The sequence below is a fragment of the Octopus sinensis genome, linkage group LG2, assembly GCF_006345805.1.
Source record: "Octopus sinensis linkage group LG2, ASM634580v1, whole genome shotgun sequence".
Classification (NCBI taxonomy): domain Eukaryota; kingdom Metazoa; phylum Mollusca; class Cephalopoda; order Octopoda; family Octopodidae; genus Octopus; species Octopus sinensis.
In genome coordinates this window covers 99,177,138-99,192,890 of record NC_042998.1, presented here as the reverse complement: position 1 = coordinate 99,192,890, position 15,753 = coordinate 99,177,138, and the positions used below count along the sequence as shown (strand labels likewise).

The following is a 15,753-nucleotide window of genomic DNA, read 5'->3' as shown; positions in this document are numbered from 1 at the left end:
CCATGTGCTGTTTATCTTGATATGTGATCACCATGTCACGCACACATGGTTGTGATGCATGTGCCTAGTGTACTCTTATCAGATGGGTAGTCATGATGGGTATACTGGGCTTCGTATATTTTACCCCTGTGTCACTTTGATGGCATGCAATGCTCTCTCACTCAATAATAATAATAATAATAATAATAATAATTTCTACTATAGGCACAAAGCCTGAAATTTGCGGGGAGGGGGCCAGTCAATTAGGTCAACTCCAGTACACAATTGGTACTTAATTTATTGACCCCAAAATGATGAAAGGCAAAGTCAAGCTTGGTGGAATTTGAACTCAGAATGTAGCGATGGGCAAAATACCACTAAACATTTTGCCCAGCATGCTAATAGTTCTGCCAGCTTGCCGCCTTCATGATAATAATAATAATAATGAAAAGAACGAGTAGCATAGGTTGCAGGTAGCAAGCCCGCTACGCATGCAAGACACCAGGAGCTCCAACAAAACCTGTGATAAAGAGAATTAATAATAATAATAATAATAATAATAATAATAGTAATAATAACAATAACAATAATCCTTTCTACTATAAACACAAGGTCTGGATTTTGTGCAGAGGGGGACAGTCAATCACATTGACCACAGTACTCAACTGGTACTTGATTTACCGACCCCGAAAGTCATCCTTGGTGGAATTTGAACTCAGAACATAAAGACGGCCGAAATACTGCTAAGCATTTTGCTCAGCATGCTAATGATTCTGCCAGCTTTCTGCCTTCATAATAATAATAATAATGAAAAAGAATGGATAGCATGGTACTGTAGGCTGCAGGTAGCAAGCCCGCTATGCATACAAGACTCCAGGAGCTCCAATAAAAGGTACCCTAGTCATAACACCAAACTGAACTTCTAACTTGTCTCTTCAAGTTTCCGGGTGAGACTTGGAGTCAACTTGTGCAAATACAAAGCGAAAGCCAAACATATAATTATAATAGTAGAGAATAACTTGACTGGTATTTTTCATCTTTTTTGAAGAAAACATGAACATGACAAATTACTTATTCTGATCCCTTATACAAATTGTGGCCTTGTGAAAAGTAAAAAAAAAAAATTATTTGAACTTGGTCAACATAAACAATAATAATAATCCTTTCTAAGAAAGGCTAGAAATTTGTGGGAGAGGATAAGTTGATTTAATCCCAGTACTAGACTGGTACTTTATAGTACTGATGCCAAAAAGATGAAAGGCGAAGTTGATCTTGGTGGGATTTGTACACAATCATAATAATTGCTTTTAACACAGACACAAGGCATGAAATTTAGAGAGAAAGGTCAGTCATTTAGTCAGTTAAATTAACCCCCATTATTTGGTTGGTACCTTATTTTATCAAGGCAAAGTTGACCTCAGGGGGACTTGAACTCAGAATATCAGAAGCCAGAACAAATACTTGTGGTATTTGTTCTGGTTCCTTATATTCTGAGTTCAAATTCTGCCAAAATCAACTTTGTCTTTCATCCTTTTGAAGATGATTAAATTGACTGCACCCCTCACCAACAAATTTGTGGTGTTATGCTGATGTGAGAAATCATTTAAATCCGAGCATGGCGAATTATGCTTTTTCCCCTTTAGAGGTCAATTAAATAAACATTAGTCCCGTCATCAGCATCCTTAAATTGTGACTTTGAGTCTATGTTGGACATCAGGCAATAGAAAGATAACAGAATTTATAAAGCAGTGAACAAACTGCCTGGCTATATTTAGTAACTTCCATTAGCTCTTTTGATACCAACCCACCTGACACCACTCTCGTTTTTATGATACAAATTTCTATCTTAATCCTTTTGCTACCATATTTACACTACTTTAGTTTTAATTAATTTTGAAACTAATGACAAATTTAGTAAAATAGTTTTATCATTATCCAACTGATGTTTGGAACATAATTAGCATCAAATTTTGATGGAAGATTTTAATTAAGATCTCTTTAAAAGAGATCATAGACTCAGGAGTAGTCTAGACAGGTTGGTATCAAAAATTAAAACTCTCCACCAAAATTTCATGTTAATTTATGTATCAAACATCAGTTTAATAATGGCAAAGATTTTTTTTTACTAATTTCTGCATTAATATCAAAATTAATTGAAATGGACTTTGTGCATTTCAACAGAAATATAGTAACAAAAAGGTTACCATTTGAGGTGAAATCTCAGATCAACTTAGCAGTTCCCATGTAGAGGTTGATAAAATTAAGTATTAGTCAACAATTGGGGTTGATATAATCAACCATGTCTTCACTAAATTTTGTTATCTTTAGTATTCAGGATTTTTATGAACTGAGTTCTAATCTTGCTATGGTCGATATTGATTTTAAACTTTTAGGGGGTCTATAAAATAAAGTACCTGTCAAATATTGAGGTTACTGGAATTTACTAACCTGTTCCCCTAAAAATTTTCTGGCTTTCAGAAATCAGAAACTCTTATAATTATTATCACTAGGGTAATCAGGCAACACCCTAATATCTTTTAGAAACTTGTTGAAATCTGTCCAAGGTCAACTTAACCTATCATCATTAGCTTTTCTGGAGTAGATAAATTAAGTACTGATAAAGTATCAATGTTGAAAGAATTCTCTCCCACAGCAAAAGAGAGAGAGAGAAAAGAAAAAAGAAAAAGAAGACAAAATGTATAGTCTTGTACCTATGTTAGAAATCATTCTGAAAACTCATAAAAGTATCATCTTAAAAGATGTGAACTAGAAAATTCCTTTAGATTGTGAAAATATCCAAGTCAATGAGTGTTGATCAATATCTATATTTGCTTAACAAGCATTGGACTGGAGTAGATTGTGTCCTATGATACTGTTCATTCAGATAAAAATAGAATTCAGATCTCTTCCAGCCTATTGTTCTGTAAAGAAAAAAGTCTCTGGTTTTCTATGTTTTTGTATTTAGTCAGCAGGACTCACTCAGCATGCTCTTATTGTACCGGCCAGCATGTATCTTCCGTCTGAAAGGAAAGGGTTAAATAACTAAGAATTAGTAGCTTGATCAATGGTGATTTCAAAGAGTGGTACAATGTAGATTATTTACAATCTTCATTAGAACCAGTGCCAATAACACATACTAATTTCAGAATGTGAAAAGATGAATCTATATATTGCAACACAATTAATTCTCCATTCTGTTATTTTTTTCACTTGATTTTGAATTTTCATGTGTGTGTGTGTGTGCATATGTATGCATGTGTATCTATCTATCTATCTATCTATCTATCTATCTATCAATCATCTATCTATCTATATATATATATATTTAAAAAAAAAAATTTTATCTAGTTTCAGCTCACGAGCTGTGGCCATGCTGGGGCACCGCCATTTAGCTCTCCATCACCATATATATATATATATGTATATATATATATATATATATATATATATATATATATATATATATATATACACACACATACACACACACACATAATATATATCTGTGTGTGTGTGTGTGATGTATCTGTGTATATCTATATATAAATATATACATATACATCTCTCTCTCTCTCTCTCTCTCTCGCTCTCTCTCTCTCTCTATATATATATATACACACATACATATTGTTGTATTTGGGGATGGTCATGTTGCTAATGTAGCCAATGAAAACACATGCACTATTTATTTGGTGTTCACTTGCTTCAGCTTTATATTTTGGCCAGAGTTCTTTCGACACACTTCTGTGACCTCATCAGTGTTCCTTTGATTTCTTCTTTCTTTTTTGTGTCTTTCCTTCCTCACGATCTGCCATTTTGTGTTCCTGTTGCATGTGTCTTTATTTGCGCATGCATGTATCCCTGTGTGTGTCTATGTTTGATAAGTGTGTGTGTGGGGCAATGTGTATGGTACCTGCATTATTAGTATCCCCTGTTTATCCACGTTCATTTTATTTTATTTTATTTATTTGTCTTTATATACTTACCTTTTTATTGTATTTTGTTTATGTCTTTAATTACTTAATTCCATTTATTTATCTATCTATTGTATTAGTTTCATATTATTATTAGCTTATGGGGATCTTATTCCGTCATCAGGTTGTGGTGTGGGGTGTGTGTGCTAGTGTTTCATTCTAGTTTTCTATTTAGGCTAGCTTTATTTTCTATTATCTATGTAGCTTCTGTAATTTGTCTAAGTGTTGTGTCCATCTTATGTGGCAACAAAATTTTTACTTCTATGTTGTTGAGTGATCCCCCGTGGTCCCACTCAGCATGTTGGTATAGTACCGACAAGCTCTTCTCTTCCTTGAGTTCCCTCCAATGCTCATTAACTATGCTACGTGTTGTCTCCCCTACATACGTCATTGTCTTGTTTTTGCCTTGTCCCTCTGTACATCTTATTCTATAGACTACATTTCTAGCTTTACAGTTTATAAAGAGTTAGCCCACAAACTGTAAAGCTAGGAAATAAAGCTGAAGTAAGCGAACACCGAATAAATAGTGCATGTGTTTTCATTGGCTAAATTGGCAACATGACCATTTCCAAATACAACAATATCTGTTTCAACACACAAGTTCACATCAAGAATCTTGCAAAATGAATACATAAATATAAATGTATATATATATATATATATATATATATATATATGTATATGTGTGTGTGTGTATATATATATATATATATATATATATATACTCACACACATATATATATTGAGTGAGAGGACAGCACATGCCATCAAAGTGAGACTAGGGCACAAATATACAATGCTCAATTTATCCATCATGACTACCAATATGATAAGGGTACACCAGGCACATGCATCACAGCTATATGTGTGTGAGATGGTGATCTTATATCAAGATAAACAGCACATGACCTTGCAGGTGAAGCACCCCATGCACACTGTACATAGTGAACTCACATTAAACTGTATTAATAAAGAATGTTGTGTGTTTTAACCAACTGTCCAAGTTAATAAATAGTAGAGCTTAATGTCTGAGACATAACTACAGTTTAGTACTGAAATTCCCATTTACGTTTTATATAAATTTTGTAGAGGGTACACGTCATAATTATGCTGATACAATTTAGAGACAAAAAATAATAATTATTATTATTTTGTTCAGAAACTAAATAAATCTTCATATCTGTAATCATTCAACAACTTGCTCATGAGCGTTAAACAACATGTTTGATGTTAGATGTATGAAAGGGGGAATATTGCAGAATATCATCCAGAATATTTTGATTATGAAAGGAAAATTTGAAAATTTTTTCATTAAACCTTCCAAATTCGTAATATTAGGTTGTTCGGAAAATAATAGCCAATTTCAGAAACATAATTTTATTCTGGAAAAATTAACAATAGAAATGTTTTGATTGGTCAAAGTATGAGCCATGAACATCTATTCATCTTTGCCATTGATCAACAAGATTATTTATGCCTCATTGATAAAAACTTATTGGATTTGATGCTAAGAAATCTATGAAAGCTGATTCCACCTCTGGTTTGAACCTGAAAGTTTTATCACTTAAAAACATGCTTAAAGTTTTAAAAAATGGTAGTCAGTAGATGAAAGATCAGGAGAATATGGAGGATGTAGTAAAGCCTCATATCCCAAGTCTGTGAGTTTCTGCCATGCCATTCTTGGAATATGTGGCTTTGCATTATCGTGGAGCAGAATTGGGCCATGCCGATTCACCAATGCAGGTCTCATTTTTTGCAAGTGAGCATGCATTTCAATGAGTTGATTGCAATAAACCTCTACTGTAATACTCTGATTGGCTTCCAGAAAGCTGTAATGGACAACATCAATTGCAGACTACCAGACAGTCACCATAATCTTTTGCTGATGCAACTTTGGCTTTGGGAAATATTTGGGGGACTCATCACGATCAAGCCATTGACCTGATCATTTACGGTATCATAAAGGATCCACTTTTCATTACAAGTGACTATTCGGTCAAGAAAAGGATTATTGGTGATTTGCAGAAAGAGCATTGAGCACACTTCAAAATACGAACTTTTTGATGTTCATTGAGCTCATGTGGTACCCATTTATCAAACTTCTTCACCTTACCAATCTTCTGCAGATTGTGTGAGACTATTGTAATACCGACACCAAGTGCCTGAGACATTTCTCTGACACTTTGACATGGTTTTGTTCAACAATTGTAAGCAATTGTTCATTGTCAAGACTGCATGACCGTCCTCTACCTTCTTCATCTTCAGGGCTCTCATCACCACTACAGAATTTCTGAAACCACCTTTGTACTGTGCAGTCACTTGTGGACGCCTCTCCCCATGCTCTGTTGATATTAGCAGCAGTTTGGGAGGCAGTATGCCCAAGCTTGAACTCATGCAAGACAAGTAAGCAAAGGTCCTTTTTTGTCATACTCATAATTAAGGGCAACTAAGCTTCAAGGATGCAGAAAATTATTAAAGAGCATACATCAATTATTAGATATATCAAAATTCACTTAAACTATAATTAAAATACTATGATAAAATTGTGTTTCAAAATACAACACTTAGAGCGGCCATTATTTTCGGAACAACCTAATAGTAGAGAATAATATCTACTGGAATAATATCATAGGTTTTTATGTCATGCAGAAAGTCATTGAATGGTTAAGAAGGTAAATAACCATCCCCCCCCCCCAAAAAAGCAAATAATTTCATCAATGTGAGTTCATCCACATACCCAAAAACATATCTACATAAAGTTTCATGAAAAATTATATATCATTAAGATATTAGAAAAAATTATTAGTAATAGAAGAAGTATTAGTATTAAAAGACTATCTTTAAATCCAACTTAAAGTGGAAGTCTTGTTAGAACACCAAATACTGCAGTATTTGTTGTGAGAGATTCATAAAAACACATAGTATTTGCTTCCTTTGCAAATGATTATTTTTTAATAAGCCAACTGGCTATTTGCAAAACTAGTGGCTGAAAGATGCTATTACTCTATATATTGTTGGCAGAGAAATTTGGTTGATATGTGGTCACCAGTATGTACCACTGAAGAAGTGCAGTATGCTGAAATCCTGTGATCTAGCAGTCCTGGTATCTATACTATATGATTTTCATCTGCTACACTATGTCTGTGCTTTTATGCATCATGTGTCTATATGAGAGGACCTCTCAAGGTGAATATCACAGTATTTGGTTAATTAATAATGCATCCATGTTGATTTGGACTTAAAAATTGCCATTATTAAGACTGTTATGAAGGGTGGTAGACTGGAAGAATTGTTAGAGTGTTGAACAAAATGCTTTGTAATATTTCTTCCAATTTTGAACATTGTTAGTTCAAAGCCTCCTCTCAATATTTTGGTTTTGTTTTTCTTTGTTAATAACAATTATTAAGGCAGAGGAACAGGGAGAGCTTTCAGTATGGATGCACAATCTGTAAATTTCCAGTGAGGCTGGACATAATAAACTGAACATAATAAACATATAAATAAATGCTGAACATAATAAACATATAAATAAATGCTGAACATAATAAACAGTAACAAAATTATAAAAATACCACAAACATCATATAACTATATAAAACACACACACACACACACATAATCCTTGGATAGAATTTATAAACATTTAATGCATCGCTATGTGTGTTTCCACAAATCACAACTCTTAAGATCATAGTCTGTATTCCTAGGATGATAACAGTGTAGTTCGTAGTATCCATTGGTATCAGGTTGATCATCTTCAGTGATCCATTTCTTCAGGTGATATAGCATTAATGGATGTACAGCAGAGGGATGCTTATCCTTTTTGACCAGTATGAAGGCTAATAGGAGCTTTATTTGCATATTCAAAACATTTTCCACAAACAAATTTAAAAGATATCTATATTTATATTTATATCCACCCATCCATCCATAAGAATAGGACGAATGCTGCCGTTGATTAGCTCCAAGAGGCCATTGCCTCTAGCTAGCTATGTGACACACAAACCTGTGTCCATTATAACCTTCGAACAGGGGAGGTCAGCAGCTTACCCTTGCTGGTCTGGCATCCACAGACTAGTTTTGAGGTGGTTGCTTCTTATCAATGTGGAGTAGCCGAACCCATCAGGCGTCACTGCTGACCGACTGTTCGAAGAATTATTTACCTAAATTCAGTAAAAACCAGTGGATGTATTCCACTGAATTTAGGTAAATAATCCTTTGAACAGTCGGTCAGCAGCGACGCCTGCTGGGTTAGGCCACTCCACATTGATAAGAAGCAACCACCTTGAAACTAGTCTGTGGATGCCAGACCAGCAAGGGTAAGCTGCTGATCTCCCCTTTTCAAAGGTTAAAATGGACACAGGTTTGTGTGTCACATAGCTAGCTAGAGGCGATGGCCTCTTGGAGCTAAACAACGGCAGCATTCGTCCTATTTTTCTGGACTGCCATGTTAGCTTGGCGATAACTATTAATATCCAATACTACTGCCATAGTCTCCTTTAGAGAGAATTAGAAATAATGATATTTGTATATATATATATATTATATATATATATATATATATATATATGTATATATATGTATATATATATATATATATATATATATATATATATATATATATATATATGAATAATAAGAAAATTGAGATATTGAAGTAAATAAGAATTTATTATAAGCAAAAAATCGATCATTATCCCTTACAGCTGTTTCAATTAAACTCAGTGAAATTTAATGAGTATTAAAATCATATTTCTGAGCTTAATCTCTTCAGAGGGAGGAAGAATATACCCTTAGATATTTTATATGTTAGTTATTTGAATCATCATGGCAGTATAAGATTAAGCTCAGAAATATGATTTTAATACTTATTAAATTTCACTGAGCTTAATTGAAACAGCTATAAGGGATAATGATAAATTTTTTTGCTGATAATAAACTCATATTAACTTCAATATCTCCATTTTCTTATTATTCATTTGCATGATTATAAACCATCATTTATATATAAACCTATTATTTTATGGATATTAACCTCCCTCACAAAAATATTAGGTATTGAACCAGTATTTCTTTGGATGATACCATCCCTTCATGAATTTATTATGACCTCTATTTGAAGTATATATATATATATAAATAGATATACAGGGTATTTTAGCTAAATTTGACAAAATTTTATATTTTCTTTTATCAGGAATACCTTGTATTGGTGAACAATGAACAGCGTTTGAGAGCATAAAGGTTAAAGTTGTAGCCGAGGAAATGTTAGCTGACATGGATACCTGGAAGCTGTTTGAATATTGGAAAAGTGTCACCTGTATCATGATGATTTGCATCAGGTATCAAAATGCTAACATTATGGCTGCTGTTCAATGCTCTGTGAACACTAAAAGCAGTAAGACATGACATGGGCAGCTGCAACAGAGACTATGAAGCTGTCACTGGGCATGTCTCCAGTAAGGATGGCATCATGTCACTCCACATCTTTGAACAGAGCCTTAAGCTTAATTTAGATGACTATGCGAAGCTGATGCAGACTGGTCAAACCCTAGCTGAGAGAGTTGCTACTAGAAGGCCATATGTGCGACAGCAGGATTCAGTTCTTTGCCATACCACTGGAAAGAGTCAGAAGTGAGGGTTGGAGAATTTATATGACTCAACCATCCACAATTTCTAGCCTCTTAATTCCCATGACTGTAGTCCCATGATTCACTGAATGTATGTATGTATGTATGTGTGGTGGGGTGCATGGTTGAGAAAAACACTAACTGCTCTGCTTGCAACACTAAGTCTGGGCCGAGGACCAAGATCAAGGAGATGGTCAAAGTTCTTCCTTGGGACACAGTGAGAAATGCATGTGCTAGGTTCTGGAGCTGTCTTGAGGCAATGGTGGAATCTGAGGGTAGCTAAGTTGAGTATATAGGTATAGATAAATAGATCTATATCTATATGTGTGTACGTGTGTGTGTGTGTGTGTGTTTATGTGTGTTATACACAAATGCACACAAACATATAAGCATATATGCATACACTCACACACACACACACACAAAGTTTTTGGTAAAAATTCTTGATTTAGTCATAATATTTAAAGAGAGATTTTTGTAAATTAAAAATTAACTAAATAAAAAAGTCTTAAAAAAACAGACACAAACCTTATGGAAGGAAGTTTTCCTGTCATATAAGTACTTTATGCTGTTTCAAGCACACATGTTATAAGGTTATCTGTTGAGAAGCTGTTGTTTTTAGTAGTGGTGCTGAATATTTCCAGTTTAACTTTGGATTTGAAATTCTTATAAAATATTTTTCTTTTGGTTTTTATAGTTGATCACTCCTTTCCTTTATTTTGAAAAAAATTAAAATTTTGAGTTTTCCACTTGCACAAATATCTAGATGTTCACCACATGGAACATTTTCAAGAGATGAATCTTTGACTTGTTTATGAACCGTAACCCAATCTACAAATTTTGATCCTGTTTGGCTAATATAATACTCATTGCAATGTGGGCATGTGATGTAGTAAATGAGATTTTTGGTTTTGCAATTCATATTTGCATTAACCTTCAGTTCCTTCTCATTCTCAAATTTTTTGGTTTTGCCCTGTTCAATTAACTCACATGTCCCACATAACAGATCTTTACATTTTATTACTTGCTTTTCTTTTCTTCTGGAGTAAATTTCACATTTCAAGTCTTTCAAGATTTGGTGGCTGTCTTCAGCTCTTAATAATTTGTGATTCTTCAGTTATTTCCTGAGTTTTGTGACTGGTATAGAATTGGAAGGTATTGTTTAACCAGCTGTAAGATATTATAGTTTCTAGCATTATGGGTGACTAGGACATGGAATATTTATGCTTTTGTTTTTATCTTTACCCTCAGTGTGAGAGGTTCTCTATAAAACAGAGATTGAGATCTCTTTTACATTGGTTACAGTATTATTTACTAAAGTTTTCAGGTATTTTTGCTACTAAAGGAATATTTTTAATTCCACCAGTCATCTCATTGACTAGAGCATATAATAATGGGAACATATATGTATTGCTATATTAAGAGGGATATTCTTTTTAATATATGATGGGTGACAAGATCTAAAATCTAAGGACTGGTGTGTGTCTATGTTTTTGCAGTAGAAATAAGCTGTAAAAATCACATTTTCAATAATTTTCAAGATGTCCAAAAAGAAAGTTCCCTTTCATTCATTTTCATAGTGAATTGGACCAATTCATTAATTTCAGAAATCATGTAAGATCTTCCTTAATTCTGTTCCATGATATGAAGCAGTCATCCAGGAATCTTTTCCAGTTTTGTTTTAAATAGAATAGGAAATGCTGATTAAGTAATCCTAGATCATCAGGCATAGAGTGATTTTTCTTCAAGAAATCCTATCACTTGTGTTGCAAATGTGGGTGTAACTTTCATGCTCATTGCTGTCCCTTTTATTTGAAGGAATTATTGGTTATTATAGAAGTTGTGGCACTAATTGTAATCCTGCTAGGATAAATTCTTTTCAGAATCTCTCCTGAATTCTGTTTGGATATTTGTCTATCCATATCCAGAATTATACTGCTCCCAATCCTAATTCATGGGGGTTATTTATGTAGAAGCTGCTCATGTTGAAACTAACCAGGATCATCTCTATATTTACTCTTTCTAGAACATGGTTTAGGAAGTTCATATAATTTCTGATGAAACTAGGGACCAAATTTCAAAATTATGTCCAGTAAATTGATTAATTGATTAGTGCTTGATGTTGTCTTGTGACACTTGGGCATAATTTTACATCAGACACTTTGGCAGTCTTTACATATGGTGTACTAAAGTCCTTTAAACAGATATGAATTTCTTAAGATTTATAAAGTTTTGGTAGTTCATAAAAGTTATTTGTTTTTACCTCCAAATTAGTCAGTAATCCAACATTTTTTTTGTTAACCTGTTAGCATTTGAAATGGTCATCATCATCATCATCATCATTGTTTAACGTTTGCTTTCCATGCTGGCATGCGTTCGACAGTTTGACTAAGAACTGGCGAGCCAGATCACTGCACCAGGCTCCAATCTGATCTGGCAGAGTTTCTACAGCTGGGTACCCTTCCTAATGCCAACCACTCTGAGAGTGTAGTGGGTGCTTTTACATGCTACTGGCACGAGGGCCAGTCAGGTGGTACTGGCGACAGCCACGCTCACATGGTGTTCTTTATGTGTCACCTGCACAGGAGCCAGTCCAGCAGCACTGGCAACGACCTCATCCAAATGTTGTTTTTCACGTGCCACCAGCAGAAGTGCCAGTAAGGCGACACTGGTAATGATCACACTCGAATGGTGCTTTTTATGTGCCACCAGTATGGGAGCCAGTCAGCAGCCCTGGCAACAATCACACTCGGATAGTGCTTTTAACGTTCTACCAGTCAGGCGGTGCTGTCACTGGCCACATCAGTGAATTTGATCTTGATTGTGATTTCACTTGCCTCAACAGGTCTTCACAAGCAACGAATAAGTAGGCTGGTTACACCACTGGCATAGGCCATGGGTTATTGTCTCACTTGGCTTACTGGGTTTTCTCAAGCACAGCATATTTCCGAAGGTCTCAGTTACTAGTCATTGCCTTGGTGAGGCCCAATGTTCAAAGGTCGTGCTTCACCACCTCATCCCAGGTCTTCCTGTGTCTACCTCTTTCACAGATTCCCTCAACTGCTTGGGTGTGACACTTTTTCACACAGATGCCCTGATCCATTTGCACCACATGTCCATACCAGCGCAGTCATCTCTCTTGCACACCACATCTGATGCTTCTAAGGTTCAGCTTTTCTCTCAAGGTGCTTACACTCTGTTGTGTATGCTCACTGACATTACACAGCCAGCGGAGCATACTGGCTTCATTCCTTGCAAGCTTACGCATGTCCTCAGCAGTTATGGCCCATGTTTCACTGCCATGTAGCATGGCTGTTCATACACATTCATCATACAGTCTACCTTTTACTCTGAGTGAGAGGCCCTTTGTCACCAGCAGAGGTAGGAGCTTTCTGAACTTTGCCCAGGCTATTCTTATTTTAGCAGCTCCATTTTCAGAGCATCCACTCCCGCTACTGACTTGGTCACCTAGGTAACGGAAGCTGTTAACTGTTTCTAGTTTTTATCCCTGGAATGTGAGAGAAGTTGTTTTCTGCACATTTTCAGTGTTTACTGTTCCTGAACATCTGCCACATACAAAAGCTATCTTCCCAGTTAGCCTTCCTTTGATATTGCTGCACCTCTTATGTGTCCATAGCTTACACTGGGTACGTCTTATAGAGTTTCTACCTATGCCTTTTCTACAGATCGAGCAGGGCCATCTACCTGAAGGGATTTGTGGTTTGTCTACCCTCCTACTTATTAAGACTTTGGTTTTAGCTAGGTTGACTCTAAGTCCCTTCGATTCTAATCCTTGCTTCCACACCTGAAACTTCTCTAGTTCTGATAGTGACTCAGCAATAAGAGCAAGGTCATCAGCATAGAAGAGCTCCCAGGGGCATCCTGTCTTGAATTCCTCTGTTATTTCCTGTAGGACTATGATAAATAGGAGAGAGCTGAGGACTGAACCTTGGTGGACCCCTACCTCTACCTGGAATTCTTCACTGTAATCATTGCCAACCCTCCCCTCAACTTACTGACAGCATCCCTGTACGTGGCTTGCACAGTTCTCACTAACCATTTATCTATTCCTAGTTTCCTCATTGACCACCAGATAAGGGATCGGGGGACCCTGTCAAAGGCTTTCTCCATGTCAACGAAAGCCAGGTACAGAGGGTTATCTTTGGCTAGGTATTTCTCCTGCAGCTGACTTACCAGAAATATAGCATCAGTGGTGCTTTTCCCTGGCACGAACCCAAGCTGCATCTCATCTAAACTGACTCTCTCCCTAATTTGTTGGGCTATGACCCTCTCCATGACCTTCATTACCAGATCCAACAGCTTGATACCTCTGTAATTATTTGCATCTAATGCATCACCTTTATCTTTGTAGCAGCTGACTACGGTGCTACACCAGTCATTGGGTATGACACCTTCATGTATTACCTGATTGACTATACAGGTGACTAGGCTATAGCCGATACTGCCAGATATTTTGAGCATCTTTGCGGTGATTCCTGAAGGGCAGGGGGCTTTCCTTGTCTTCATACCCTTAATTGCTTTATCTACCAAGGCACTATCAATTCGGATAGCTGGTCCCTCTGTTGGGTTGGCATTCGGCAGTCTCTCTTTCTCCCATTCATTCTCTTTATTTAACAACCTGTCATAGTAGCGTCTCCATACCTCTCTCTTTCCAGCCTTGTTTAATGCAAGTGAACCATTATCCATGCAAACACATTTCTCTCCTATCACATCACAATTCTCTCTCACACACTGTCTTGCAGCACAAAATACCTCAAGTCTTTGGTCCTCATGGTGCAGAACATTGGCAAACTTTTTCTTCTCTGCTTCCCCATTGGTTAAATAAACTTGCCTCCTAGCTTCCCTTTTGGAAGTCAGATATGATTCCCTGCTACCACCGTTCTTCCAGTCCTTCCAAGTCTGTTTCTTTTCCCTAATGGCCCTGTCAACAATATTGTTCCAGCACCACGTTACCTTGGGTCGAGAGGGGACTTTGCACCATCCACAGATCTGGTCAGTGGTCCTCAGCAGGTTGTCCCGTAGAAACCTCCAGTTGTCTTCCATGTCATGTGATGCTATATCCTCCTCTATTTCATCAAAAGCTTCAAGTAATACGTCTCTAAATCTCTGTCCATTTTCAGGATCTTTAAGCTTCCAGACCCTTCTCCTCCATGCTGGTTGTCTTCTGGGCATCAATTTAGCCCTGATCCTGAAGTCACTAACTACTAGTCTATGTTGTGGGGTACATTCTTCACTTGGGAAGGTTTTGGCAATTATAAGTAGCCATCTTTCATTTTTCCTGGTGAGGATGTAGTCAATTTGACTAATGTGTCTACCAGATCGGTAGGTGACTAGGTGACTGGCAGGTTTCCTGAAGTTAGTATTGCATACCATAAGATCATTTGCATTGCAGAACTCCAGCAGCCTGGTTCCCTCCTCATTGTGGGAACCAAAACCATAGCCTCCATGTATGCCATAGAAGTTCCCTGCAAGTTGTCCAACATGTCCATTGAAATCACCAGGCACAAAGAGAAGGTCCCTGTCATTCGTCGACAAGTTAGTCAGCAAGAGGGTGTCATAAAATTGGTCTTTCTGTCCATCAGGTAGCCCCAGCTGAGGGGCATATGCCGTGATAATGGTTGCTAACCCATAATGTAGCACTAATCTAATCTTAAGTATTCTATCACAGACTCTGACTACCTCGATTACCTTATCAACCCATTTCTCCGCAAGAAGTATAACCACGCCCCTGACCCCGTCAGTGTTCCCTGCTCAGAAGATCTTGCATCTTTGTTCTTTGCTTGTGAGGAACCTAGCAGAGCCTCCTCTCCACCTTAATTCTTGAATGTATATGTTCAAACTGACCAGATTTGACCACACATCTTCCCTACGATGTCATTATAAAATAAATAATCACATCATCAAAATCTTGAAGCTACACAATAATGCATGATTAATTCAAAACAGCGTAAAGGAATAAGCATTACAATTGACAGAATAATCTGAATGCTAAAGGGTTAAATTGCTTTTGAAGTTGCTCATTAATTCACCAAGTTTTTAATTGTTTATTTATTTTAGCTTCTAATTGTTTGTAGAAATGTTGGTCATTTAGTTGTTCAAAGATCATTTCCCCTTTATTAAGATAATGACCATAGGCTAATCTTTCAGTA

General features: G+C 36.3%; 1 protein-coding gene across 4 annotated transcripts in view; it reads right to left on the bottom strand.

Moving 5' to 3' along the window:
- Nucleotides 1–973: 973 nt before the first annotated feature.
- Nucleotides 974–15,753, bottom strand: part of LOC115225466 (protein FAM228B-like) — a 76,760-nt gene continuing 61,980 nt past the window's right edge. For 3 of the 4 annotated variants that reach the window (XM_036498599.1, XM_029796424.2, XM_036498602.1), the window contains one exon: nucleotides 974–2,999. In XM_036498599.1, the coding sequence (XP_036354492.1) occupies nucleotides 2,945–2,999 (55 nt within the window). In that variant the 3' untranslated portion in view covers nucleotides 974–2,944. Of the gene's footprint in view, nucleotides 3,000–10,111; nucleotides 10,296–15,753 lie in introns of all 4 variants that reach the window. The other variant, XM_036498600.1, reaches the window with a different exon arrangement.